The following is a 25,620-nucleotide window of genomic DNA, read 5'->3' on the forward strand; positions in this document are numbered from 1 at the left end:
CTCCCTCCCATTCATATGTTTCTTGGCTTCTTAAATTATGAGCTCTTCAGGGTAGGGGCTGTGTCTTCATGGGTGTGGACAGCACCTAGGACATTGTAGGTACTACTGGAATCTAAATCCCAGATAATGTGGAGTTGGTCAGCAGACTATTTGATACATAGAATTATGGGCATGAAATTCCTTTATTCATCTGGAAAATATTCGCTATGTAAATTACCAGGTTAATTAATTGTCAGTTGTGGGTTTGCTACCAAGTTCCACATTTGAACGGAAAGCACTCAGAGGAAAGATTGAAAACATTTCTCTTTAACTGTAATAGAGATACTATATCAGTTAAGGGTTGTCACACTGTTTGTTTAGTTGTAGTTAAACAGGGAGCTCCATTCCCAAGTGCTTGTCTCTGAAGTTCACATTCCAACTGTGCTGAGATCAGAGAGGGGAATGGACAGATTGTTCAAGAAGCCCAAGCCAGCTTTAGACTTCGCTGTAACAGTTTCAACCATTCATGCCCCACCACAGATTCAGAGATTTTTTTTATTCGGCAATTTCCCACATGAGTCAGGAGGCTTTGCTCTAGGATATCGCTTGGAATCATTTAATTTAGAAGCAAGGGAATTTAGCTAGGAAGCAACTAAAGGGATTTAAAGTACTCCAAGACATTCTGTGAACTTCTTTCTGGGGGAGGAATTTTTAAAGTGTATTATACTAATTGCACTTTTAAAGAACCATGAGCTTTCACTGGTAGATGGATTTCCTTTGCAGCCACGGTGTACCTGAAAAATCCAAATCCAAACCTGCTGTCTGTCTGTCTTTTCCCATTTTTTGTTCTCCCTTTTTCTATAGAAAGAACGCCACTTGTTACCATGTCAACCAGCATGAGTCAAAAGCTAGTTCATATCCTGAAACACTAAATATATTTGGTTTTGGAATGTAGATTTTGCTTAGCTACTAGGCTATCTTTCCAGCAAGACTGTTCTTTATTTATTGTCCCCTGTGGCCATTAAGAGTGTTTTAGGAATGAGGAGGAATAGGGGGACTTCTTCCTTCACAGATTTGGTTGACAGTGTTCTTTTTTTTTTTTGGTCTGATATCTGTTACTTTCCTTGAAAGTCCCATTATCCTCTATTTTCACTTTCATGTCAGTAGAACAGGAGCCTCTAGAAATCGTAACAGTTGGTGCCTTGCTGTGGTGTTAAATGAAGCTCCTCTTACAAAATGTGCAACCTATTTGTGTCTGTCTGCAGCATTCACACTGATATACAAAATCAGGGTTTTTGTTTTTTTTTTAATTTGGTTGTGCTGCATTTGCTCAGCATTTTCAAGGCATATGAACTTCTGGCAAATGGCAATCGTTTGTATGTAAAGCATGGTGTCTTATACAGAGCTGCTTCCTCCACACTAAGGATACGTCTATACTGCAGCTGGGAGCGTGCTTCCCAACTCGGGTACGCAGACACACACTAGCTCTGCTCAAGCTAGCACATTAAAAATAGCGGTGTAGCTGGGGGTAGCATGGGTGGCAGCTCAGGCTCGCTGCCTGAATACAAACCCGCCCAGACCTTTTGGGTACATCCTTTGGTAGCTAGCCCAAATCGCGGCCCAAACTGCCCCTAGCTACTTTTTAGTGCACTAGCTCAAGCAGAACTAGCATGTCTGTTTCCATACACGGGGAAGCATGCTACCAGTGTGGATGTATCCTAAGAATAAATGATGAAAGTGCAGCCAGCGAGGGTGTGAGCAAGTCTGTGTAGAGATTTGTGAACTGCAGAATCAGAGCCAATAAGGGGAACGACAGACATTCTAAATCTGAATGTCCTTGTCCCTTATGCACGAGCACTTGGGAAGAAGGGCATGATGGCGTAAGGAGCCACCCCTCCAGCCCCACCTGTGTGCATTGTGCAAGGCCCAAGGACACTGTCAGTCCCTGCATTCAGGGGAGCACAGGGGCTGCTCCTTCTAGGTACCACCGGGGTGCACATTGCCCCAAAGGAGGCGTGGGGGAGGAGACAGGTTTCAAAACACACACACACCTTTCCCGCTGCCCCTTCCCCCGCCCCCCAAGATCAGCAGACAGGAGTAGGCCGTGCCATCCTCAAGGTGGGTGCAGCTATGCACTTCCCTTGCACATCTTGAAGCTCAGGGTGGGATTGCATTTCCCTGAACTTTGCTTGGGGTGGGATGGCTCCAAAGTGCATCCTACCCAGGGCTAAATGCCACCGTTTAGAGCTGCACTGTGCACATACAGGGCTAACAGAGACCTTCTCTCCAAATTGCTTTTGTTAAGCACTGAGCTGTGGAGCATCAGATTGTTTTCTTTTGTTTGGTGTGAGGTAATTAAGTCAGGCAGGCAGCAGGATTAAAAGTCAGTAGGAAAGTGCTCAACACCCTAGGGAAAGAAAAATTAAATAAACTCTGAGGGTTAGTCAGGCAGCCAGACTGTTAGCACGGGAGCCAAGCCAGTAGGTTATTTGCTTTTCAGTTAAGGAAACAGTAGTTCAAGGTAATCCACCCAGAACATTATAACTAGCATAAAAATGAGAATTTCAACCCTTGCTCACTGCAACGAACCTTTCTGTAAAGAACAAAGACTCCACTGATGCCTTGCTTGGGATGTGGCAAATTTTAAAAGCAGTTATGTAAACTCTTGGGCCAATAACCACTTGGCCTGGATTCCCCCCTTCCCCTGGAAACACCCATGCAAGAAGGTGGCATGGGGATGGAAGGTGTTCAGAAACTACAGTGATGGGCACCAGGATAAGCATCTGCATAGATAGATCAATGATTTCCCCCTTGGAGATTTCCTAGTATCGGTCCTTTGGGTTGAAGTAGCAGCTTCCCTCCCCCCTGTCCCGCCTGCTCCACAGATCTCCTGAGGTCTCCAGTAGAATCATAGAATCTCAGAGTTGAAAGGGACCTTAGGAGATCATCTAGTCCAACCCCCTGCTCAAAGCAGGACCAATCCCCAGACAGATTTTTGCCCCAGATCCCTAAATGGCCCCTTCAAGGATTGAACTCACAACCCTGGGTTTAGCAGGCCAATGCTCAAACCACTGAGCTATCCCTCCCCTCCATCTGCATGGAGGTCCTGTGTCTACATGCCAGATTTAGGGACCTCTATTCCCAGCCCCACCATCTCCCTGGCAGTGTGGCTCCATTAGAGCCATGTAGTCAAGGACTTCCCCAGCTGCTGCTTCCTCCAGGATCTAACTCCTCCTGAAGTTGCTTTCCCTGGCACAGAAGAACGCAGCCTCACACTGTATTAATTGTCCACTGTTCTAATTCATTGGTTTGAGGGGAGTAATAGGTGCATCCCACTTGACTCTTCCCCCCCTCCTGAACACAGCACATCATTTCGCCATCTACAGATCCCAGACTTCCCTGAGGTCTCTCCACAGGGTCCAGGCCGGCCAGGAAGGTTATTGCTGTAGAAGTCACCAGCACCACATCTACCCAGCCACATCTCTACCTTTCTTTGTGGGGAACAATGGAGTAATTCTGAGGGAAAGATCCAGCCCCTGTGATTAGAATCGCTAGAGTTTAGCAGGTGAAAGGAAGTAAATAAAGGACCCCAGTGATCCTTTCTGCTACTTTCTTTAGAGAGCCAGTTTGTCGCATCCGGGGTAGGGCATGGAAGCATTCCTTCTGTGCCAGAGCTCTGTCTGGATTCAAAGGCAAGTCACACACAGCATAGGTGTTAGTTGTGCTGGTGCAGCTGGTCCTACCTGCTCAGGCTGTCAATGCTGTAGGTCAGCAGAAGAAGTTAGTCTTCAGAGCTGCTGATCAAACACCTCACCCAAAGTCTAATCCTCGGCACACCAATGTCAATAGAAATGTTGTCATTGACTTTGTAGGGCCCAGGATTTGGCCCCCCAAATACCATTAAAATTCCAATCAGTTACCAAAAGCTGTTCAATATCAAGCCAGTGCTATTGCCTCAGTTTAGCAACAGAAAATAAATAAAAGCACAATAATTTCAGTGTTTGGATTGTAAGCTCTGTGAGGCAGGGACTATCCTTTTGTTCTGTGTTTGTACAGCACCTAGCACAATGGGGTCCTGGTCTGAGACTGCGGCTCCTAGGCACTATCCTGCAATACCAATAATAGTAGATAATAAAAGAAGAAATGAGTGTCAGAAATAACGCTAAACATTTCTAGACTTGCTCTGAGCAGGCTTACATTACATGGTGGTTAAAATACTGGCAGCCGGTCAGCACTAGCTCTAGCACCAGTGTGCCTACCAGTGGAGCTGAACCGGGGCTAGTGCAGCCGTGGGAAATGTGCAGGAGAACATTAGTGTAGATGCAGCCAGTATGGCTAGAGAGCGTGCAGATTCTCTCTGTCACGTTCAGAGTTAACTGCAGTAAATCAGAGCAGAGGTTTTTGGAGTATCTGAGCATTTTGCTGCCTAATTCAATTGAATCAACAGCTAACATTGGCAGAGCTGCTTTGGGAAAAGGCCTATACTAGAGTTACTGTGAACTAGTATTATCTGGCTCTTGCAGTGGACACTGATAAAGGAGTGCCTTGGTTTAAATAAGGGATGGGAGGGATTTATTTTGAAACTACTTTCACAAAAGTGACTCTACCACTTTAAAAAAAAACAACACTTTCTGGGATTGAGTAAAATAGGCTTAAAATGTGAGATGTTGTATGTTAGCTAGTCCATTCCCAATGGAAGTTCAGTACCCACATTGCCAGGTTGTGTGAAGAGGGGTCTTTATTACACAGTAAACAGAAACCGAGCTTCTTTCAAAGAGAAAGTACCTCCTTCTTGTCTCTATCTTGGCTTTCTGTAGCTAAGAGTTGGGTAAGGTTTGTTCCACCTTCTATTCGTGCAGCAGATAGAGCTGTGGGAAGTTTTCATATTGTCATTCATTCTGAAGGGAGAGTTTATTTCTGCCCGTTCCCTCGCTGTGACCTCTGCGTTGCAATACCTGGCTTTGTAGCCTCAGTAATAATTAATCTTTAAGGCAATGAGATAGTAAACTTAGACCTTGCCCTTTGCCTTTCAGTTGCATTCACTTTGTTTTATGGTGAGAGAATGTGTGTGAGAGGCATCTAGAGTCCTGATTAATAATAGTTAAGCTCCACAAATACAGAGTATGATAACTTTTTTTAAACAAAGCAGTAACAAAGATTTAAAAAAAATCAAATAACTGTGGTTATACTTCCCATAGCATTTATCCATTATGAATAGTATCAGTTTACCAAGCTAGGACGTCTGCTGTACTAGCCAGTACATCATGATTCAGCTTCCATCCATTTGTATCTGCTCCATCCTACAGCACAGCTTGTTCTCTTCCAAATTCCACTTTAGAGCTGCTGCCCAAAGAGAAGGAGGAAGCCGTTTGTCTTGATCCGAAGAACTGCCTTGCAGCTGGTTCATGGAGCATTCATTCTATTCTAGTAGCAGAAAGTGCACATACTGCAGCCACATTGGAGGGATGTGGAGAAGAGATTATGGGCAGCAATTCCCACCCCACTCGCTCCTAAAAAAGATGGGGGAGAAATTGTGGCCCAGATGGTTGAGAATGTGTACAAAAGAACTCTGAGCTAAACAAGTTTCATATCAGTACCCAGAGGGAGTGAGCCCTGTTTCAATTGCTCAACATAATTTGAAAAAAAAATCAAAACCTTAAGGACTTTTGGAGCCTGAGCAGCACTGAGAGTGGGAGGAGGTGACAGTGGCTCCAGGCATTATACCTACCTGGGCCAGGAGCTGGCACTGTACCACCTAGATTTGCTGTGAGAGCACGTTCATTAACCAGCTCTTGCTACAATTGGGACAAAGGTATAGCCCACATTCCCCATCCCATCCCATCCCAGAGCAGCCCTTTGGCCTCAAGTCATTGTGTGGAGATAGAAGGATCATGGCTACACCTTACTGAGGGATAAAATGCTACTGGCTATTCCAGGAGAGCCCATCCCACCCTCCCTATGCAGTACTATAGCTGCCTCCTGTACCCTCCCATCTCAGTACATCTACACTAGGACAGCCATAATTTGACCCTAAATCTTGAGGTTTGGCTTCTTTACTAGTCTCACCAACTCGGATGGTGAAATGGCCTTTTGTAGGGTTTTGGTGTTAGGAGGGGGCACACCCATACAACACAAAGTCAGTGGGAATTTTGCCATTGATTTCAATAGGAGCAGCAGCAGGTTCAAAATGATTTGGTGAGGAAAAAATGTTGGCTGTTGATCCAGCTCCAGATAAGAGCTGTCAAGAGAACCAGCTGTTCAAATGTATGTCATTTCTTGTATGTACTTTCATTTTAATTATTTCCCGGGGTCATCTGAAGTAGCTTGTATAGCTGCAGCAGTTTCCTGGCATATCCATTTTTGTATGTATTCATAACAAGAATTATTTTCTGAAGCCAAAAACATCTGGAGGTGGTTTTTTGTGTTTTTTTTTTTTATTGGTTTGTTTTTAGTATATAATTTTTTTGATGCTAGTGTTGTCTCAGGATGCATCATATCACAAAGGAAGATGGCCAAGTTTCTAAGCCTAGTGACTGATGATTGGTGACTGCAGTCAAAGATATTCAGATAGTTCTGAAGCTTAGAGTTTATCCAAACTTTTGGTTGCTTGCTCAGTGTGAACCACCAAATCGTCTCAGCTTCAACCATCAGTAACAGGCTTAGCAGCAAGGAATACTTAACATTTAGGACTTGTCTTCCTGAGGAGTTATTCCAGAATAGCTATTTCCTGTGTGTGGCTATTTTGTGCATTAAGGCTAGGTCTACACTACAGCGGGGTTCCGACCTAAGATACGCAACTTCAGCTACGTGAATACCGTAGCTGAAGTTGCGTATTTTAGGTCGGCTTACCTAGCGGTGAGGCCGGGGGAAAGCCGACCGCTGCCGCGCTGCCGCCGACTCCGCTGCCGCCTCTTGCCGAGGTGGATTTCCGGAGTCGACGGCAGAGCGATCAGGGATCGATTTTACCGCATCCTCACGAGACGCGGTAAGTCGATCCCCGATAGACCGATTGCTACCCGCCGGATCGGCGGGTAGTGAAGACATACCCTAAGACATTCTTATTCTGGAATAAGAGCATCCATACATGGAGTTAATCAGGGCCGGCTCCAGGCACCAGGCACCCAAGCTGGTGCTTGGGGCGGCACCTGGAGGGGGGCGGCGGCGCGGCGCTCCGGCCGCCGGGGACAGCGGGGCCACAGCAGGGCTCGCAGCCCTCCCCCCGGCGCTCCGGCCCCCCCCCCCCCCCAGGGGGGGGGGGCGGCCGGAGGCTTTTTCGCCTGGGGCGGCGAAAAAGCCAGAGCCGGCCCTGGAGTTAATCAGGAATCGCTAATCTATTTTAAAGTCACACCCAACCTTATTCCAGATTATTTTTATGTGTAGACAAGCCCTCAGGCATGGCTGAAATCTGCTCTATTATCTGAAACCAGATGCTACAAAAACTGAATTTTGGGATCCAATTAAGACAACTTGGTTTTCTTGTTTGTCACCTGGCCTACTTGTTGATCAGCATTTCTCACAGCAGAAATTTGCCCAGGATTCATTTACAAAGAATTTTTGGGTTGAAAGTTAATTATAATATTGCTTTGGTAATTGCAATTTCTGTTTAATTTGTGCTGCCGCGAAGCCTTGATCCATTTTCTGTGTTGTATCTCAGTTGGTTACCTTTATTTGTGCATTTCAGGGGAAGTCCTACCCATTCCGGGGTGCATTCCCTCCAGTATGGAATCCCATAATTTACCTGGATTATAACAATCTGTGGAGGACAATGAATGAAATGGGGAAAGAGGTATGATATAAATGCGGACTGCATATATATCTATTATGAGATTACACCATCGGTCTTGGTGTCATAGGGAATAGGTTCAGAAAAATCCTTTCAGAATTCCCATATGGCATGTCAGACAACAACCACAAACACTGAACAATATCAGGGCACGTACACTGAAAGGGTAGAAGTGATTTTATGGCTAAAGATTGGAGGCTGAAATGTACTATTTTACTAAAGGACTTTTTTAAAAATGTCAAACCCTGGACCATGGAGGACTAGACTGTGTTTAGACAGTCTACCCTTTATAAAGGGTATAGCTGCAGGGCCCCATGAAAAGCACTGTACATCACAGAGGTAAGATTCCTGCCTGGCTTGGGGAGAATAGCAATATGTTACTAATCCAGCCCAGTAGGGGAGTACTACCTCCTGTGGTGGCACAGCTGTGCTGTCCAATGTATTGGGAAAGAGGCAAAGTCAAGACTCTGCCCACGTGCTCAAGGATGGGGCAAAGCAGCAGATGTGCTTAGCACCTGCTTACCCCTACTGAAGGTCCAGGAAGGCCATGCCAGGAGTTGGGGGTGGGGGGGGAGGGGCGTGGAGGCTTACTATCTCTCCCTAGAAATACCTGTTATGATTATATTGATGTTCATGGGCAGCTGCGTAAGATGGCTAGTTCAGAGCGGTGATATTTTTAAAATCAAAATTTGTAAATGCTTCAGAAATGGAACTTTTAAAATTCTTGACCATCCACTGTGCAAAAAAATCCCTGCAGAGGATTCCAAACTTTCAAATATCTGTCAACTGTTCCATAACCCTACTACTGAAAGGGGGGGCCAATCTGGCAAAGACTTACACACATCTATAACTTTCCTAACACAAGGACAAGTTACTCACATGTGTAAGGTTTTGCAGGATCAGGTACATGCATTATGATGTACCTATACTGCATGCTTTCTCCCAGAAATCTCTGATACCTTTCTTTTGACAAGATTCAAATAAACAGTAGTGCATTCCTGTGTTGAGACTTGTAGGCAGCAGATCATCATTAAATGTGTTGTTCAGTTTTACAGTGTTCATAAAAGGCCACATTCTGCCCTCAGTTATACTCTGGGTTTGCAAGAGTGTATCTATTGAGGAAACAGAGAGAGAGTCCAGATTTACACCAGTGTACCAGTAGGTGGGAGCAAATTTGACCCACTATATTAGCAGGCCTGGGGCTGCAAACTAAATATGACTAGGTAGTAATATACTATGCACTAAGTTTAATATTTTGACTTCATTTGTAGATCCCTGCTGATGCACCCTGGGCGGCCCCACATGCTGCAGAATGGGACAAAATGACAATGAAAGAGCTGACTGACAAAATTTGCTGGACCAAGTAGATAACATTTTACTTTAAAATCCTCTAGCTTCCTTGGCACATTATATGATGGGGTGTAAAGTGCACTTACGGAGGTCTTGATCATACTCCTATTGACTTCAAGTGGGTCAGGTCAGACTGCAGTTTTGCAGATGACACAAAGGGAAAAGGGATTGTAATCACTTAAGAGGAGAGAGTTAAAAATATAGAATGAGCCTGACAAATTAGAAGTTTCTGAAATCACTGAAATGAGATTCAGTAAGGACAAAGGCAAGGTGGCTAATCTATGAAGAAATAATTGAATGCTCAAGCAAAGAATAGAGGATAATTGGGTAGACAGTAGGAAGAGGGAAGGTTGTAAAGGTATAGTGGATGATAAATTGAACGCATTAACAGTGTTGTGCCATCACAAAGGCAGCAAATGTGATACTAGATTGTCTCAACAGAAGTCCCCATGTAAAACAAGTTAAATGATTGTTTCTTTTTGTTCAGCATTAGTGAGGCCACAACTAGGGTAGTTTTTGGCGGTGTGGTATATAAAAAAATTGACAAATTAGAGCAAGCCCAAACATAATAAATAAAAATGATATATGGGTTTTACAGCAGATGGTCTATGAGGGCAGGTTAAGAGAGTTGAACATGCAAGGAGCTGAGCGTCTCCTGTGAGAACTGAGCACCTCAACTCCCAATGGGAGTTGAGGGTGTTCGGCACCTGGGAGCACCATCTTAGACTGTAAGCTTTTGTGGGAATGGGCATTGTCTTTTCCTTGTCTATAAAATGCTATGCACATTCCATGTGCTATGTGAATAAAAACACCACTGCATGGATGTGGAGTCAACACCTCCAGTTGTGGTCTGCTCTTCCTTCCCCATTTCATAGAATCCTCACTATAATAAAGCAAACAGAACCAGGTAGACTGTATTAAACATATCCCACCTTGTTGTGCCATTCCCTTACACTGTACTAGAATAGCTTCCTCCTCTATATTTAGTACAGTACCTTTTATTTAGGCAGCTCAGCACTGTTTGCCTTTTCTTTCTTACTACTTTTTAGTACTATATCAAAGATTTCAGACTACTTTCTCCCTCAAGGTATTGTGCTTCTCCGAATCCTTCTTCTGCTCTAAGTCTTACGGAATATGGCCACTAGGTTTCTGTCCTGATCGTTATTGCATGATATTTTCCATACAGTTAATTATATAAGCCACTTGTCTGCCCATGCATGTCGTCCAGTGGTTCTCAACCCGCAGCCCAATCAGCACACAGCTGCGGCCCATGTGACATCCCCAGGGCCATATATATATACACACACGTGTGGATGTGGTCCACATAACCCACAGAGAGCTGCTTATGCAGCCCATAATGGGTTGAGAACCACTGTTGTAGTCTATACAAGTAATTCTGAGCAACCCTTTCTACACCAAATGGACTTGCTTCTAAGTCAATAACTCACAGATGTATAAGCAGTACTAGATTTATAATAATCTGTATGCTACGGTGCTTCTGTGCAATGTGAACAAAACTGATTCTATTGCTGATTCTTGTAATCTTAATAGGGATGTTGAGCTGAGATACGTTCAAAAACTCAAAACTCTCTCTGCTTTATTCCCTTCAAACCAATCAAAGTTTTCTAGCTGCTGTTCAGAATGGTAGTATTATAAGTAGGAAACTGATCTTTCTGCATGCTGGGTTCTTTCAGATCCACACCAATAACTTGTAAAGGCAAGTAAAGTGCATGCCTAAGAAAATAAATCTACCCTCAGAACCAAAGGAAGAAAAGGCTGTAAAAGTTCAAAAGTTACGTATTCCATCAGAGATAGCTTGCTAAGTTGGTTACCTCAGCAAATCAATAGAGATTCTCTCTCTGTTAATGAAACTTTATCTGGAAGCACTTTGACTGTCTTTCATAAATGATCTAACTTAGTATATACTAATTAACAAATCACAAGTGAAATACAGGTGAATGTTGTGTTCAGTGGTGTTACACCAGCAGAGAATTTGTCCCTGTGTATCTATATTTACTATGATTGCTGCCGTTGCTGTACATTGCAGAACTTAAATTTGACTAGGCAATAAAATTTATTGCAGTGACATGTGGGAGAGTAAGGAGTGGCCTTGGAAATGTACTCCTTAAACTACCAGGGACGTATCAAACGGTGGGAGTGGTGTACTTGATGAGCTCCCCATGGAGGAGAAAGGCAGAAGACCTCCACTAACTGGCTATCAAATGCATCTCCTGTTGAGAAAAATATTTGTTTTGTGGCAATAGTGGCAACTGGGAAACTAGTTAAGAAGCAGGGTAAATAAGAATGGGAAAATGGTAGGGAAGTTCATATAAACATATTCAAATAGTCCTTTCTACAGGCCAAAAATTGAATTGAGCAAAAATGATCTGTGCGCTTTTGGGTAATAACCTTGTTTAAAGATAATAATGAAAAACTAATAATAGCCAACAGCAAAGTAATATTTATTAGAGTTTAGTGAATAATTGAATTTAAGTTCAATGGCTAACAACAACAACAAAACCTGTTTTGAACCAAAACAGAATTGTTATGGTTTTTCTCACCAAAACAAAACAAAAAAACGCAGACATTTTGTTCAGGTGCAATTAAATATTTTAAATATTGTTTTGAAATCATATTTCATTTTGAAAGTGTAGTTCCAAAACAAAATGTCAAAACCAAAACATTTTGACATTTGCAAAAAAAAATTCTGTTTTTTTCAGCTGAAACTATTAAGTTCAACCTGAATTTGTGATTTGGTTCAGGGTCCTGAAAAATGCATTTTTGGTGAATGTACTAATTATCCAAAAACGTTTACCCAGCTCTAATATCTATTTCCTAACCCTGTTGTCTTTGCTTTTATTTTGCATACAGAACTGCCAGAGAGTTTGCTACTCTCTTTGTGAACATCAATGTTACCTCTGAGCCACATGAGGTCTCTGCTCTCTGGTTCCTGTGGTACTTGAAGCTGTGTGGGGGGACAACCAGGATATTTTCCGTAACCAATGGGGGGCAGGTACAGAATGTCATACATGTTTCCTTTCTTGAGACCATAATGAACAAGTGTGGTGTTCCCTTTCCATTGCACAAACTTAACACATTCTCTGCAGTTAATGAAAAGATGAATAATCAGTTTACACGGTGCAAGAGTTCAATATGTGTTTGAAGGTGTCAAATTATCATCTATGGGAGCTCTGTACAATGTGGCATCTAATCAATCTAGGCCTCAAGTTAAATCAGGACAATTTATTTAACTTCCCTCCCCACATCTCTTCAACATAGTTCTTTTTTTTTTGCTGCTGTTGTAATATCTGCCATTTTGGTTTCCATGGTCACTTATCATTGAATGTATGAGCGTCTTTCAAGCATACAAAGCAAGTGTACTTCAAACTAAATATAAGTGTAGTAAAAAGTGTATTTGGATAACTTGATTAGTTAACTCAAAACAACTCTTGAAAATCTGGCCTTTTTTGTGGGCTCTGTGCACTTGAAAATCTGACCCTGATCTTCTCGTGTGTTAACAGAATTTATTATAGACTCTACTCTAATGATGATTTCTTGGTGGGGTTTTTTGTTTCCAGGAGCGGAAGTTTGTTGGGGGTTCTGGTCAGATTACAGAAAGGATAAAGGACCTCCTCAAAGGCAGAGTTAAACTGGAGAGGCCTGTAGTTCGCATTGATCAGTCAGGTGATAATGTCATCGTGGAGACTCTAAACCATGAGATATATGAGGTAATTCAATAAAAATAATAGTAGTTTGCATTTAGTGTGGGGGGGGGACGGGACGGAAATGTCCACTGCAGCTCTTAGCCAAATGTAATCAGCACCACACATTTGTATGTCTCTGCTTCTCAAATTCCCCTGAAAGTCTTTGAATCTACTTTACTGATTTATTTATGACTGGGTCTCATATTAGTAGATTGTTAATTGGCTCCTGACATTAGTCTACCTTCTCTCTGCTTTGTTTTATTGTGTTATTTTATATTATAGCGCCCACAAAGGTCATCTTAAATAAAGGAAAATAATATTTCTGTTCATACCTAAGATTGCAGTTGTGTGTGTGTTATATATCAGTGCCTTATGTTTCAGGGCAGTTATGTGATTAGTGCCATCCCCCCAGGCCTGACTACAAAGATCCATTTCAACCCAGAACTACCATCAGAAAGAAACCAGTTAATTCATCGTCTTCCTATGGGTTCTGTCATTAAATGTATGATGTACTATAAAGAGGCCTTCTGGAAGAAGATGGGTACGTGGGTATCAACTACGGGGGGAAATGAAGAACTTGGGAGTTTAGTGCTACAATAACTTTAAAGTCGTGGGTTTATCATCTTTAAGTGTTGGAGAATGGGCAAAAAAAAATTGTTTCCAAAACTTTGTGTGTGAGGATGCTTCATTTCCAACATCAGAACAGCCACTGTTGCATTAAACAGGTGAATTTTTTTAATGTTATGAGGATTTATATCTCTTCAACTAGCCACTAAGTCATTCCACTATTGTCCACCACAGGGTTTCTTGCACCTACCTCTGAAACATCTGATCACTGTCAGAGGCAAGATACTAGACTGGGTAGACCAGGGGTCCAATCCACTATGGCAATTCCTATGCTATGTCCTACCCTTCTGTTTCTACCCTACTTCTGTGTAATCCCCATTGAGAATTCCACAAGGAGTACAAGATTGAGTCTCCATTGAGTAGACTTGCCAAGAATAGGGTTCTGGTGTTGTTTTGGGCAAGCTACTTTTTTATTAGAGTCTGAATTTTTTTTTTTTTTTGCAGTTTCTGTTATTTGATAAGAGTAAGTCTCCATAACTTTCTGTGAGTCACAAATAAATTCATACAAAGCAACAAAGTCCCCATTTAAAAACAAATTAGGATGTGTGTCTACACGCAGTTTGGGAAACTGTACTGACAGGGAGAGAGAGAATGCTAGAAAAAGATTCCAGATTTCTAGGTATTATCAGTGAATGAAGAACAGCTATGCATTTACTTTTTATTGAAGTTTTTTCATTACTACTAGTAAATAGCACTCAGCAGTTGTTATATCTGTTTCCTTTCTCCTGTCAGATTACTGTGCCTGCATGCTTATTGAGGACGAAGAAGCTCCAATTTCAATAACCTTAGATGATTCCAAACCTGATGGATCTGTGCCTGCCATTATAGGGTAAGGCACCCCTAGTCCATGTTCCTAGATTTATAGATACTTGTGAAAGGACTTGTGGAGGGGATTGGGAAGCATGCAAATCACCATAGGTGTTATTCACCCATTATGAGGATGCATGCAAGGCACTCTGGGCCAGCTGCAGTCTTTGGGCATCCTCTTGTGTGGGATAAAGTAGCTATGCAGCCCCTTCAAGCCTCTGCATTCCTTGGAGCGAGGCTTTGCACCAGCTGTAAGTAGGCCAGTGCTGAGGAGGCTGGTGGGAAGGGAGATACATTGTCCAATGTGCCTATTCCCGTGGTTGAAGTTAAGCACACATTTAAGGGTTTTGCAGAATTGGGCCCATAGAAATTAAACCTCTCTTACTCAGATTTACCAAGCATCTTATTCCAGCTATACTGGGCCTTCTCTTTTGGCCATGCTGAATACTGAAAATGCAGTTGACAAGCCATTGTTTGTTTTGAATCTGCAATGCATTGAAGAGATGAAGAACTGTTCCTCACAGCATCTTGTAATTCGGTCAAAGCACAGCTGTTCAGTGACAGATTTAGAATTCTGGAGAAACTGCCAAATATTTAGCATTTCATTTTGGAAGGAGAGCTGGAAAATGTGTAACAGCATTTCGTGGCTTTTGAAAAGAGTGAATTAAGTGAATATAAATTTAAAAAAAAACTTTACAAAATGTTTCCATTTTAAATCCAAGACGAACCTTCCAAACAAGCTGAAAAAACACTTGTGTATATATACACCAAATAATTGCATGTACAGTACCATACAGGGAGAGCCTAACACTCCTCTTGAATTGTGTAACATTATGGACACAAAGTTTTAAAATGTCCTTGTTCTGGACACCATGAAACCCCCTAACATTCCTCTCAAGTTACTGCCAACAACAGGAATGTAAATATTTTTTCTTACTACTAAAATCAATGTTGGGATCATCTCTTTGCTAGTATGCACAACTTTATAAAGGATTCCAGGAGCCAAATTCACCCGAGGTGCATCTCCATGGAAGTCAATGGAATTATTCCAGGAATCAATTTTGACTCTAGCTGAAAACATTTTAGAGCAATTACTGATAGAAATGTGACTGTAGCCTTCTAAACTGCTTGTCATAAAATATATGTTGTGTATACTGTAGCCTCACTCCCCTGCAATTGCCCTGTAGCTGACCTAATCATGGATCTTTTAATAAAATAAATTATATTGGCTTTGTGGGAGGGGCAGCTACCTGGGAATTTAGAGGGACAAGAAAACTAAAGCCCAGTTCAAAGAAACTCAGGTCTCGATCTTAGCCAATTCGGATTTAGATCTCGATATGGAAAGAGAGGCTGCACGTGTTGTGTTGGTTGATTCTCTCCTCACACTGGATAAGGATCAGGGTGTTGCCTAATTCCGTTCCCCTGAAGTCAATGGGCATTGTCCTGCTCACTGCAGTGGGAGGAGAATTCGGCCAATGCAAAGCAATTGTGAAAATTCCACCACAGGGGTGTCTATTGATTCTTCTAGAACTGTGAGCGCTCTTTGATACCAGTTACCATAAGGTACTATTGACCCCTGTGCAGATCCTAACAGGGGTAGATGAAGTTGCTTTTAAAGGGCTCGGCCCCTTTCTGAGATCTCCCCCAGACTTTCCCTTGGCAGTAGTCCATGCCTCCATCACCTTAAGATTGAGTTGCTGTACCTGGGGTTACACCTACAACTCATTAGGAAGCTTCAGCTAGCACTGCACGTGGTAATCAGTTTTGTTAGCTTCCTGCAAGGAGCACTTTACTCCTGCGCTCTTTGTACAAGCTGATCGTTTCCGGATATAATGCAAGAAGCTATTGAATATGGATAAATGTATTCTGTGATAATTAAGCTTTTTATATGATAAAAGAATTAGACTTACCAGTAGTGTGTTTGTCTCACTCATTGTAAAGTCTTTTTAAGCAAAGACTTTATGCCCTTGCTTTGTAAATCAGTCTGTGTATTGACACTGCACAATATTTATGTCCTCTTTTTCTTTAGTTTTATCCTTACAAGAAAGGCCTATAGACTTGCACATGTCAGCAAAGAAGAGAGGTAAGAACTTACAAATTTCAAAGAGTTGTTCTTTAGGATGCTTCACCGAGTAATTTTATATACACATAGAGTAACTACAGATAATAGTATTCTCCAAACTCCGAGGTCCAAACTCAGCTTGCGTAAGCAGGCACAGCCCTCAGTGAATCCAGTTTAAGGATATTTTAAAGTGTCCACATGCTATCTGTTTTTTCATGTTATCACTAGCACATTATCTTTCATAGATAGTCTTGGGGCACTGTTTTTGTCTGTGACAACTGCTGGTTACTGCAAAGATTCCAAAATGCTTCCTTCCTTCCTTCCTGACCATTTTCACATAGCTGGTCCATTAGTGAAATGAAGGGAGTGCTGAGGAACATAACGTTTGGTATCCTTCCCCTACACGCCAGACAGAAATATTCTAACATTTATTATTATTTACATACATGTATAAACATCTGTGTCTACAACAGTACTGTTTCCACAACCATATATGAAAGAAGAGTCCAGTTTGAAGCCTATTTTGTTATTCATAATAAATAAAATACCATTGAGTATTTTACAGGTCAAAATCTGCTCTCAGCTACCCTGTTGTAAATCTGGAGTGATTCCATTGACTTCACTGGAGCTATTCCAGACTTATACCAGTGAACCTGAGTATAATTTGACTCTGCATCCTCAGATAACTGTACAAACATTCATTTAATGGCATGCAGTCCAGCAGGAGCCTCCCAAATGTGATATCGGGATTTAACACTTAGGCATCAGTGTTTGAAAATTTGGCCTAAGAGTATGAACTTGGAATCTGTTGCACATACAAAAATAACTTTAACCTGTATTGAAACAGATTTTAATGTTAAGAACAATAGCAAAGAATGAGGTTCTTTCACTTGTTTTCTGATCACTGTTTATATTTGTGTTTAGGAAGAGAAAAATCTGTGAACTGTATGCCAAAGTGATGGGCTCAGAAGAGGCTTTACATGTGAGAAACCACTGCCTGTTCTTTTATTTACATGGTGGTAGTACTACTTGTTTCTTCTGAATGGTGAAGCAAGGACAACATTTACATTTTAGTTCTCAAAAGCAATACAGGTTATGCCATATGATACCCACTTCCCCAGCTGCTGGTGAACCCCAAACACTAGAGAGAGACAAGAACTCTCTCTATACCAGAAAAGAGGATAAGAATTGTCAAAGTTGTCTATATTATATGGCAGAGCAATGCTCCAGAGAAGTAGAAACCTGCTTATTTTGTGCTGTTGGATAGTATTAACAGAATGTGGTGTCAGTCCTGTATCAGCATTGTAAAAAAATAGTAATTCTAGTTTTGTTTCCTAAATGCCAAATATTTCCTTATTTTATTTCCAATATCCCAGCCAAGGGCTTGTTCTTTCTTTCATGTCTTGTTAACTATTACAGCCAGTGCATTATGAAGAAAAGAACTGGAGTGAAGAACAGTATTCAGGGGGATGTTATACAGCCTACTTCCCACCAGGCATCATGTCTCAATATGGAAGGTAAACTAGATAACATTGTGCTTTTTTTTTTTTATTGGTAACTTCTTTGTAATTGTTACAATATTCTTTCCATACAAAACACATTGAACATACAGCATATGGGTGAAATCCTGGCCCCACTGAAGTCAACGTGAATTTTGCTGTTGACAACAGTGGAAGCAGGATTTCACCCACAATCTTCAGTGAAACAGAACACACAGGCTAATGGATCTATGTCAGCAATACAAGACCTCTTCTCACTAGGTCACTGCCCAGTTTTTGCTGCTTAAAATGTTCAATATGTTCCTTCAGTTCTTTCTAAAAGAGGGATGCTGTGACCACTGAAATCAATGGGAAAGTTGCCATTAACTCAATACCTGCAAGGTCAGGCTCAGGCAGAGCTCATTCAATTAGTGACAGGGAAGAAACAAATAGGGATATAAGTAAAATTCTTATATATAACCCCACAAACAACGACATACAGTTCTTACACCTAACTAGGAGCACAGGAAAATTGCTTTGTTCCATATGGTCCACTTCAGCTACTAGTGATTAAAAGTCTAGTTCTATTACTGAAGTACTTGCTGCGAACATGATACTCCTTCCTGCACATAATGGGAACAACCCAACCCCTACATCCTTGGCAGGGACACTCTGTGGCCCTTTTAAGATTTTTCTCAAACTGGCTGCCAGTCGTCTGGGGAATACCCTGTCCATGTTTCAGGGTGCTGGGGATCCCCTGAGCATGTGGGTGCTATATTTTATTAGCCTGAGTGCCATGGAGTGATGGGGGAGGTTTACGGCTTTGCCCACAGTCTGAGCTAGTCTCCGGCAGCTGTTTAAAGTCTAACCCAGTGTTTTCTCTGTGACCACTAGAGACTCTCCCTCTATGAAAAGGGAGTGCAATTCCTGTGGCTGTGTTGCCCAAAAAGCTTATGGAGTTTGTGCAGCTAACATCTGAACTATAGCAGCGTAGGGTCCTGAAGGAGGAGATGCAGCTTTCCCTTCTGCATACAGAGGCATCTCTCTCTCTCTCTCCCCCTTTAGCATGCAGCCCTACAAATGGGAAAGTTCTGCTGAATCTCAAAATGTAAGAGCAACCCATCCCTGCAAAGGCATCATTCATACCCAGTTGTTATGGAAGAATAAAAGCAAAGCAGCCATACAGGGGAAATAAATCCATTTAACCACAGTGCATTTCTGGAGCCTCTTAGGATTGTTCCCTATTCAAGCACTAAAAGGAGACATCTTCTGAGAGATCAGTTTATGTCTTGGATTTTCTCTGTCTTGACTAATGTTAACATGTTGTACATAGCAGCAGGTTAGATGCTATTCTAAGGGAAAACCTAATGTATTTCTTTCCCTCTCCATACCAGCCCTTTAGGAATTCTTGAGAAACTTGACAATCTCTAGTGTCAAGAGCAATAATTGCTTTTAAAATGATTGTCAGCCTTCTGTTAGTGGCCTTTGACATTTTACATTTGTTTTAAAGGACCATTCGCCAGCCCCTCGGCAGGATCTACTTTGCTGGCACGGAGACCGCTACTCAATGGAGCGGGTACATGGAGGGGGCTGTGCAGGCGGGAGAGAGAGCAGCAAGAGAGGTACGGATAGCCACTTTTCCTTGATCATGGCTATTGAAGACCAAAAGAGGCCAGATGTTTCATGGAAGTTTCAATCTTAATATCGGACTTGGAGTATGTCTGCATTTGGAGCTAGGGCTGAGATTCCCAGCTGGAGGAGACATATCCACGCTAGCCATCATGAGGCTAATGCACTAAAAATAGAGTGTAACTGTCCTGGCGTGAGTGACAGGGCCGCCCCAAGTACATGCCCGTCAGAGACCCTAGGTACGTACTCAGGGCTAGCATCCCCTCCCACCACTCACGCTGCTGCAGCTACTTTTGATTTTTAGCCTACTCCCTCACTGAGAGCTAGCACAAGTGGGTCTCCTTGAGTTGGGAATCATATGCCCAGCTCAAAGTGTAGACATACCCTGGGAACGTTAGCTACGGTAACTGTACTAATGAAAGAGGGCTCCTAGAATGAACAGTGGCAAGATTCCAAAACACCATGAGCCAAAGTTTAACTATATTCTGTATATTATGAAATCCTTTGAGGCATTACAAGTTGAAGTCTCAGACAAATCAGAATGTTACCAAATTCATCACTGAAGTATTAAATCCAAGCCTGTGCAATCTGTCTTCTGCCTAAAAATAAATACCTCAAGCCCAACTCTGCCCTCAGATATACCCATGCAACTTCCAGCAGAGTCCATTATTTGGTTTAGCTCATTATGTATTTGTTGCACTAGCTATTATTTCCAGGTATAGACCCTTAAAATCTGACTTTTTTAGTACGAGTGATCACTCCCTTCTCCTTCTCTCTGACAGGGAACACTTAGCTAAGTTCTGTTGATCCATCGTGGGCAACGAACAGTCTGGGTTTTTAAAAAAAAAAAAAACAAGCAAACAAACAGCACATCCAGGGCCTGCTTCTCAGTCAGACCGGGTATGTCTGCATGACAGCTGGGAGCAAGCCTCCCAGCCCAGATAGACGGACTCCCGCTAACTCTGCTTGAGCTAACACTAACTATAGCAGTGTGGACCCTGCAGCATGGGTGGCAGCACGGACTAGCCACTCGAGTCCCCAGTCCGCCTGACCCCCGGGGTCTGGACTCAGCTAGCGAGCCCAGGCCACCATCCTTGTCTCAACATCCTCACTGCTATTTTTAGTGTGATTGCTAGAGCAGAGCTAGCATGAGTCTGTCTCCCCAGACTGGAAGGCTGTCTTACAGCAGCAGTGTGGACATACCCAGGATAAAAGGACCTGAAAGTGGGCACAGATTATATTTTATCCACACTGTTCCTTTACTCTGGCAGAGCAGTGTAAAGGAGGCGTAGTGGGACTGAGAATCGGGTCCATGGCTTCCATTTGATGTGTTAGTATATTATTTTAATAATCATAAGTGTTTCAGATCACCCCTCCTTCTCTTTCCCTCTACACACCTTAACAGTGGTGGCTACAAAGACATTTACCTATTTGTGCTGCAGACACTTTATGCCCTTGCAAACCTCTGCCCTTGTTACAGCACTTTGGGTTTTTGTTTGTTTTAAAAACACTGATTTTTATATTCCCCAAAAAGCCAAGGGATAACTCCACAATCGAGAACCTTCAGAGGTACAAATTTACACCCCTGTCCATGTGATCGGCAATCCAGCCAGCATCACTGCCAATAGATTTTCAATCTCATGAGTGACGCAAGATTAAACTTACTTTAATATTCCTCAGGCTGGGTAATAGATTGTCAGGGAACCTTTTCACCTGTGCCTGGTGGGATGAAACCTATGACAACTCTCTCAAGTGGGAAAGCTGCACAAGTCTCTCTGACGTTTAGCTTATGGAAAAAAAAAAAAAGTTTTTCATTTTCTTCATGTTACTTAATGTTACCAGCCTGTGCTTATTAAGCAAAACATGAATGTTCATGTGGTCTCATTTTTCTTCCAGATATTGTACGAGATGGGAAAGATCTCAAAGGATGAAATCTGGATGCTTGAACCAGAGTCGGAGGCAAGCTTTATCGCCTATGTATTTGTAGAGCAATAGCTAAACACAGTATTCTGGTTGCTAGCCCTAGCTAAGTTCTTATAGCCATATGAGTGCTTCGGATCACCTAACATTATGAATGAATTCATCTTCCCAATACCCCTGTGAGGGAGGAAAATATTGTTCGCTATTTTGCACATGGGTAACTAAGGCCCACAGAGAATGATTTAAGTGCCCAGGGTACTACTGGGAGTCTTGGAATAGCCAGGAAATGAACCTGATTCTGCTGACTCCCAGTCCAGGTCCTTAACCACAAGACCACCCTTCTTGCCTAGCCTGTTGTCTGATTTACATCAGTGGTTCTCAGCCTTTTCCATATTGTGACCAAATTACAACAGAAGGTATATTGGGACCCCCCATTTGGTTAGAAAGAAAGAGAAGCCTATGATGTATAGAATACATCAGTGAGCTCTGTACTCCCCTCTCATGGCAGAGGTGACCCTGCACTAATACTGAATGTTTGCTCCTCCAGGATGTCCCAGACCGGCCAATCACTACAACCTTTTGGGAGAGAAACTTGCCGTCTGTACCAGGACTGCTGAAGCTCGTTGGATTTTCCACTTTCTTCACTTCAGTGGCTGCCGTTGGGCTGTTTGCCTACAAAAAGGGGCTGCTAGCTCAAAACTAAAGAGTGTCCATGGGAAATTGCACACTTGCTGCTTTCCCCTTCCCAGTCCAAGGGTTATCTTTGGAGAGGAGTCACATGGAAGGCTGGAAAGGGCAAGAGACCTTCTTTAGACGTTCTTTTGAACACCTGCATTAACACACCAAAACCATTCAAACCAGGGTCAGTTCAACAACAAAAAGATCAATTGTGGTGAAAGAAGTGGCATTTCTAGTTTCCTTCTACATTAATTTGTCTTGATTGACAGCATAAAATCAATTGCATATTTCCTAACATCTGGAGGGGACAATCCAGAGTAGAAACTTGGCAAAGGGCAAGATGCCTTTGGATAATATATTTTTTTCCATTTGATGTTTTTTGTTTAAGTGAAATTAATATATATCTTTGTTTTAAATCCATCTCTGTGCAGAGGCTGAGTAGGTTAGAGGGCTCTTCTGTAAAATCCCTGCTGTGCATAAGACTGACAAGCCAATCTGATTTACAATAGCAAAAAATTAAAAACATATTTGATTATTAGCTAGAGATACAGAACTTAGCCATGAGCTGAATGAATAAAGATAATTAGCATCCCGGCCCCACTAGTTCAATATAGCCAGAAAAAAGGAATGCAGGTGAACTTTTTGACTGTATGTTATTGAACAAATGGCCACACTTGTCTAACAGTGGAGATCTGTATCTCAGTTGTCCATTTGCTATGGATAATGTGGACACATTATGGATCTGTCACCTTCTGTCCCATACACATGTAATGCTGCTTGGCCTACTATTAAAATTGACAGTGGTGAATTAGCGAAGTTATAGACCAACTGACCTAGGATGCTAAAGACATTATTTCCAGAATGTTAGCAGTTTCCTGTCTCCCTATTAATTTGCTGTTTCCCTTCACATATAATCTGTACTGCCTTCTTACTTTCAGGGGAAATACATGTGGGGCTGGAATTACTGCCTTGTAAATGCCATTAATTGGATGCTTCTGCCTGTCCCACTGTTGTACAGGAGGCATTTATTGCCACATTCCAAGAATGCTTCTTGCACTTGGAACTTTAGAGTGTTTGTTTGCCAAATAAACACTTTTCAGCGTGTTAATTTAGAGTACAAACAGAATGATTTAATAGTGCTTAAGGCCTGATCCTGACATCACGGAAGCCATTGATATCCAGGGGAGCAGATGCAGGCCCTGAATGAACATGAATCTGCACCTCTCGGCAAAACTGAATCAAGGCTGTCTTCTATCCTGGGATGCATAAAACCACTCAGCTGCTTTCTGCAGTTCTCTCATGCTAAATGATGAGCTCAGAGAAGCCGGAGTGCGTCCACTGATTAAATTAATTCTGTGTTTACAACTTGTTTTCTGCAGGTGCTGGTGTGGTGTGTTCTCCAAAAGTATTAACCAAATAATCACTGTTATTAACTGAAATGGAATATATGCATTTCAAAATGTGCCATTGTTATGAACTGCTTTTAAGAATGTGGATATTGTATGTATGTCCAGGGATTCCATTGTAATTCAACAGTAGTGAAATGTGCCTTTCAATATTCCTCGAATCTTGATAAAAGGATCCATTTTGTAAAGCTTTCTTCAGATTCTTTCACTTGCATCATTTTTGTGAGTTTGCCCAGTGTTCTACTTATTTTAGACTTTGCCATCTGCACCTATGTTAAAGCTCTCGGTACATCACATACAATAAAGCCAAAACACATCCAATTGATCTTAATCACCAGACACAGAAAGAGAAGTCTTCTCAACCCATGTAGCCTCTCTCCCAACCCTTAGAGAACACATGAATGTAGTTCATCCTGGAGTAAACTCAGTGTAGGCTCTGGTGAACTAAGGCAGGAAGCTACTTCCAAAGAGACAGCTTGTTATCAGTCCCCTTCCAATAAAAAGTGGGCACTGTTAGTGCCAGCACTCAGATGATCACAACTACCACAGTCAGAAAGGTACTCTCTCCAGCAGAGAGCACCAAACGATTTACCTCTTCACTCAAACCCATTGCATGAGAATCATCCAAGCTGCACCATTTTCTCAGAAGCCAGCCAACTATTTATAAGATGATCTGGAGAGTTTTCATCTTCAACTTCCCTATCCATTTGGCGCGTGCACACATTCTCTCTCTTGAATTTAGTTGTTGGGGAAGGACACAATAATACCAGCAAGGAAGCCCCTTGGAAATGTTGGATTTTTAATACACTCAAAAAAAAGAACTAGATAAGTTCATGGAGGATAGGTCCATCAATGGCTATTCGCCAGGGTGGGCAGGGGTGATGTCCCTAGCCTCTGTTTGCCAGAAGCTGGGAATGGGCGGCAGGGGATGGTTCACTTGATGATTACCTGTTCTGTTCATTCCCTCCGGGGCACTTGACATTGGCCACTGTCGGAAGACAGGACACTGGGCTAGATGGACCTTTGGTCTGACCCAGTATGGCTGTTCTTATGTTCTCAGTGGCAGTGCCAAACTCTTATTCAAAGGGAGTTTGTGGCAGTCTCCTTGCAGAAAGTATTTTAAAATGGAGCATTTGGGAATTCAGTTCTGCTTAGTTCGATGAAGGAAGAACAGCAGCTACCCGTGTTATTTGTCAGACATGGGTAAGTCTTCTTTACACCACTCCAGCAGTGGCCAACTGAGGATTCCCATGCACTGGGGAATCGTCCAGCAATGCAGAGGTAGTACAGAAGCAGCAGAGAAATCCTATGCCACCACACCTCACAGGGGCAATATGTCAGGGGCACGGCCAGGGGAAGGGAATAGGGCCTGAGTGGTGCCGCACTCTGGCAATCCCTGGCTGCCGGAATGGCCCTGTGGGCTGCTGCAGACAGGCATAACTTAAAGCACCCCTGATCTGCTCTAACTGTTGCACCAGGGCTTGAATATTTCACTGACTTAATACATTATATATCTATCCACTCAAATACATTCGCTGGTTTGTGTATATAGGGCATCTGTCTGTGTTGATTTGAAATTGATTTCTACATTTTGCTTTTAAGACCGCTTTTATGCACATACTGGAAGTGAAGGGAAATAACCCAACGATACCCATAGCTAAAGAGGGACTAAAGCAAAGAGACACCAGTATTATTAGTGGTGAACATTTTTCTTTTCTAGTTTTTCCAGCTAAACACAGGCAATGCTTGCAACGTACTTCAGTGATGGAATAATTCAGTGGAACCTGTCCTGAATAATTTAACGTCGCCCAGTGAGTGCTCCAAAACAGCACAGTGAAGAGTGCTCCTCGCTCCCGTGGAGACTGTAAATGGTATTTGAAATAAAAGTGTTTGATTAAAATTGGCATTTTAGAATCTCCTGCTGCCTTGAGGCACCATGCTGCTGCTGAAAAAGGACAGCAGTTGTGGTTGGGGCAGAGATTATGAAGCAGAAGGGAAACTGGTAAAATACCCTTTTGACGATCAGAACAACTTTACTATTTAAACATTTGGTTTTTAATATTATTATATTCTGAAACCAGTTCTAAGATAGAATAGGATGGAGTTTATCATCTCTGCCTGGGCTCAAATTGAGCCATTCCCATCGTTACAAGCACTACTGTTAAAACAAAAGTGGAAGCACTTCCTTCCACTGAGA

At 42.4% G+C, this 25,620-nt stretch overlaps 1 protein-coding gene across 1 annotated transcript in view; it reads left to right on the forward strand.

Moving 5' to 3' along the window:
- Positions 1–22,299, forward strand: part of LOC112114832 (amine oxidase [flavin-containing] A) — a 51,218-nt gene extending 28,919 nt beyond the window's left edge. The window contains exons 4-15 of the mRNA XM_024211725.3: positions 7,661–7,765; positions 9,034–9,125; positions 11,984–12,125; positions 12,691–12,840; positions 13,198–13,357; positions 14,176–14,272; positions 16,280–16,333; positions 17,237–17,294; positions 17,732–17,829; positions 19,301–19,412; positions 21,316–21,378; positions 21,887–22,299. Of these exons, the coding sequence (XP_024067493.1) occupies positions 7,661–7,765; positions 9,034–9,125; positions 11,984–12,125; positions 12,691–12,840; positions 13,198–13,357; positions 14,176–14,272; positions 16,280–16,333; positions 17,237–17,294; positions 17,732–17,829; positions 19,301–19,412; positions 21,316–21,378; positions 21,887–22,042 (1,287 nt within the window). The 3' untranslated portion in view covers positions 22,043–22,299. The remainder of the gene's footprint in view (positions 1–7,660; positions 7,766–9,033; positions 9,126–11,983; positions 12,126–12,690; positions 12,841–13,197; positions 13,358–14,175; positions 14,273–16,279; positions 16,334–17,236; positions 17,295–17,731; positions 17,830–19,300; positions 19,413–21,315; positions 21,379–21,886) is intronic.
- Positions 22,300–25,620: the final 3,321 nt, after the last annotated feature.

This window comes from Terrapene carolina, unplaced genomic scaffold (genome assembly GCF_002925995.2).
Source record: "Terrapene carolina triunguis isolate 2854851 unplaced genomic scaffold, T_m_triunguis-2.0 Scaffold24, whole genome shotgun sequence".
Lineage (NCBI taxonomy): Eukaryota > Metazoa > Chordata > Testudines > Emydidae > Terrapene > Terrapene triunguis.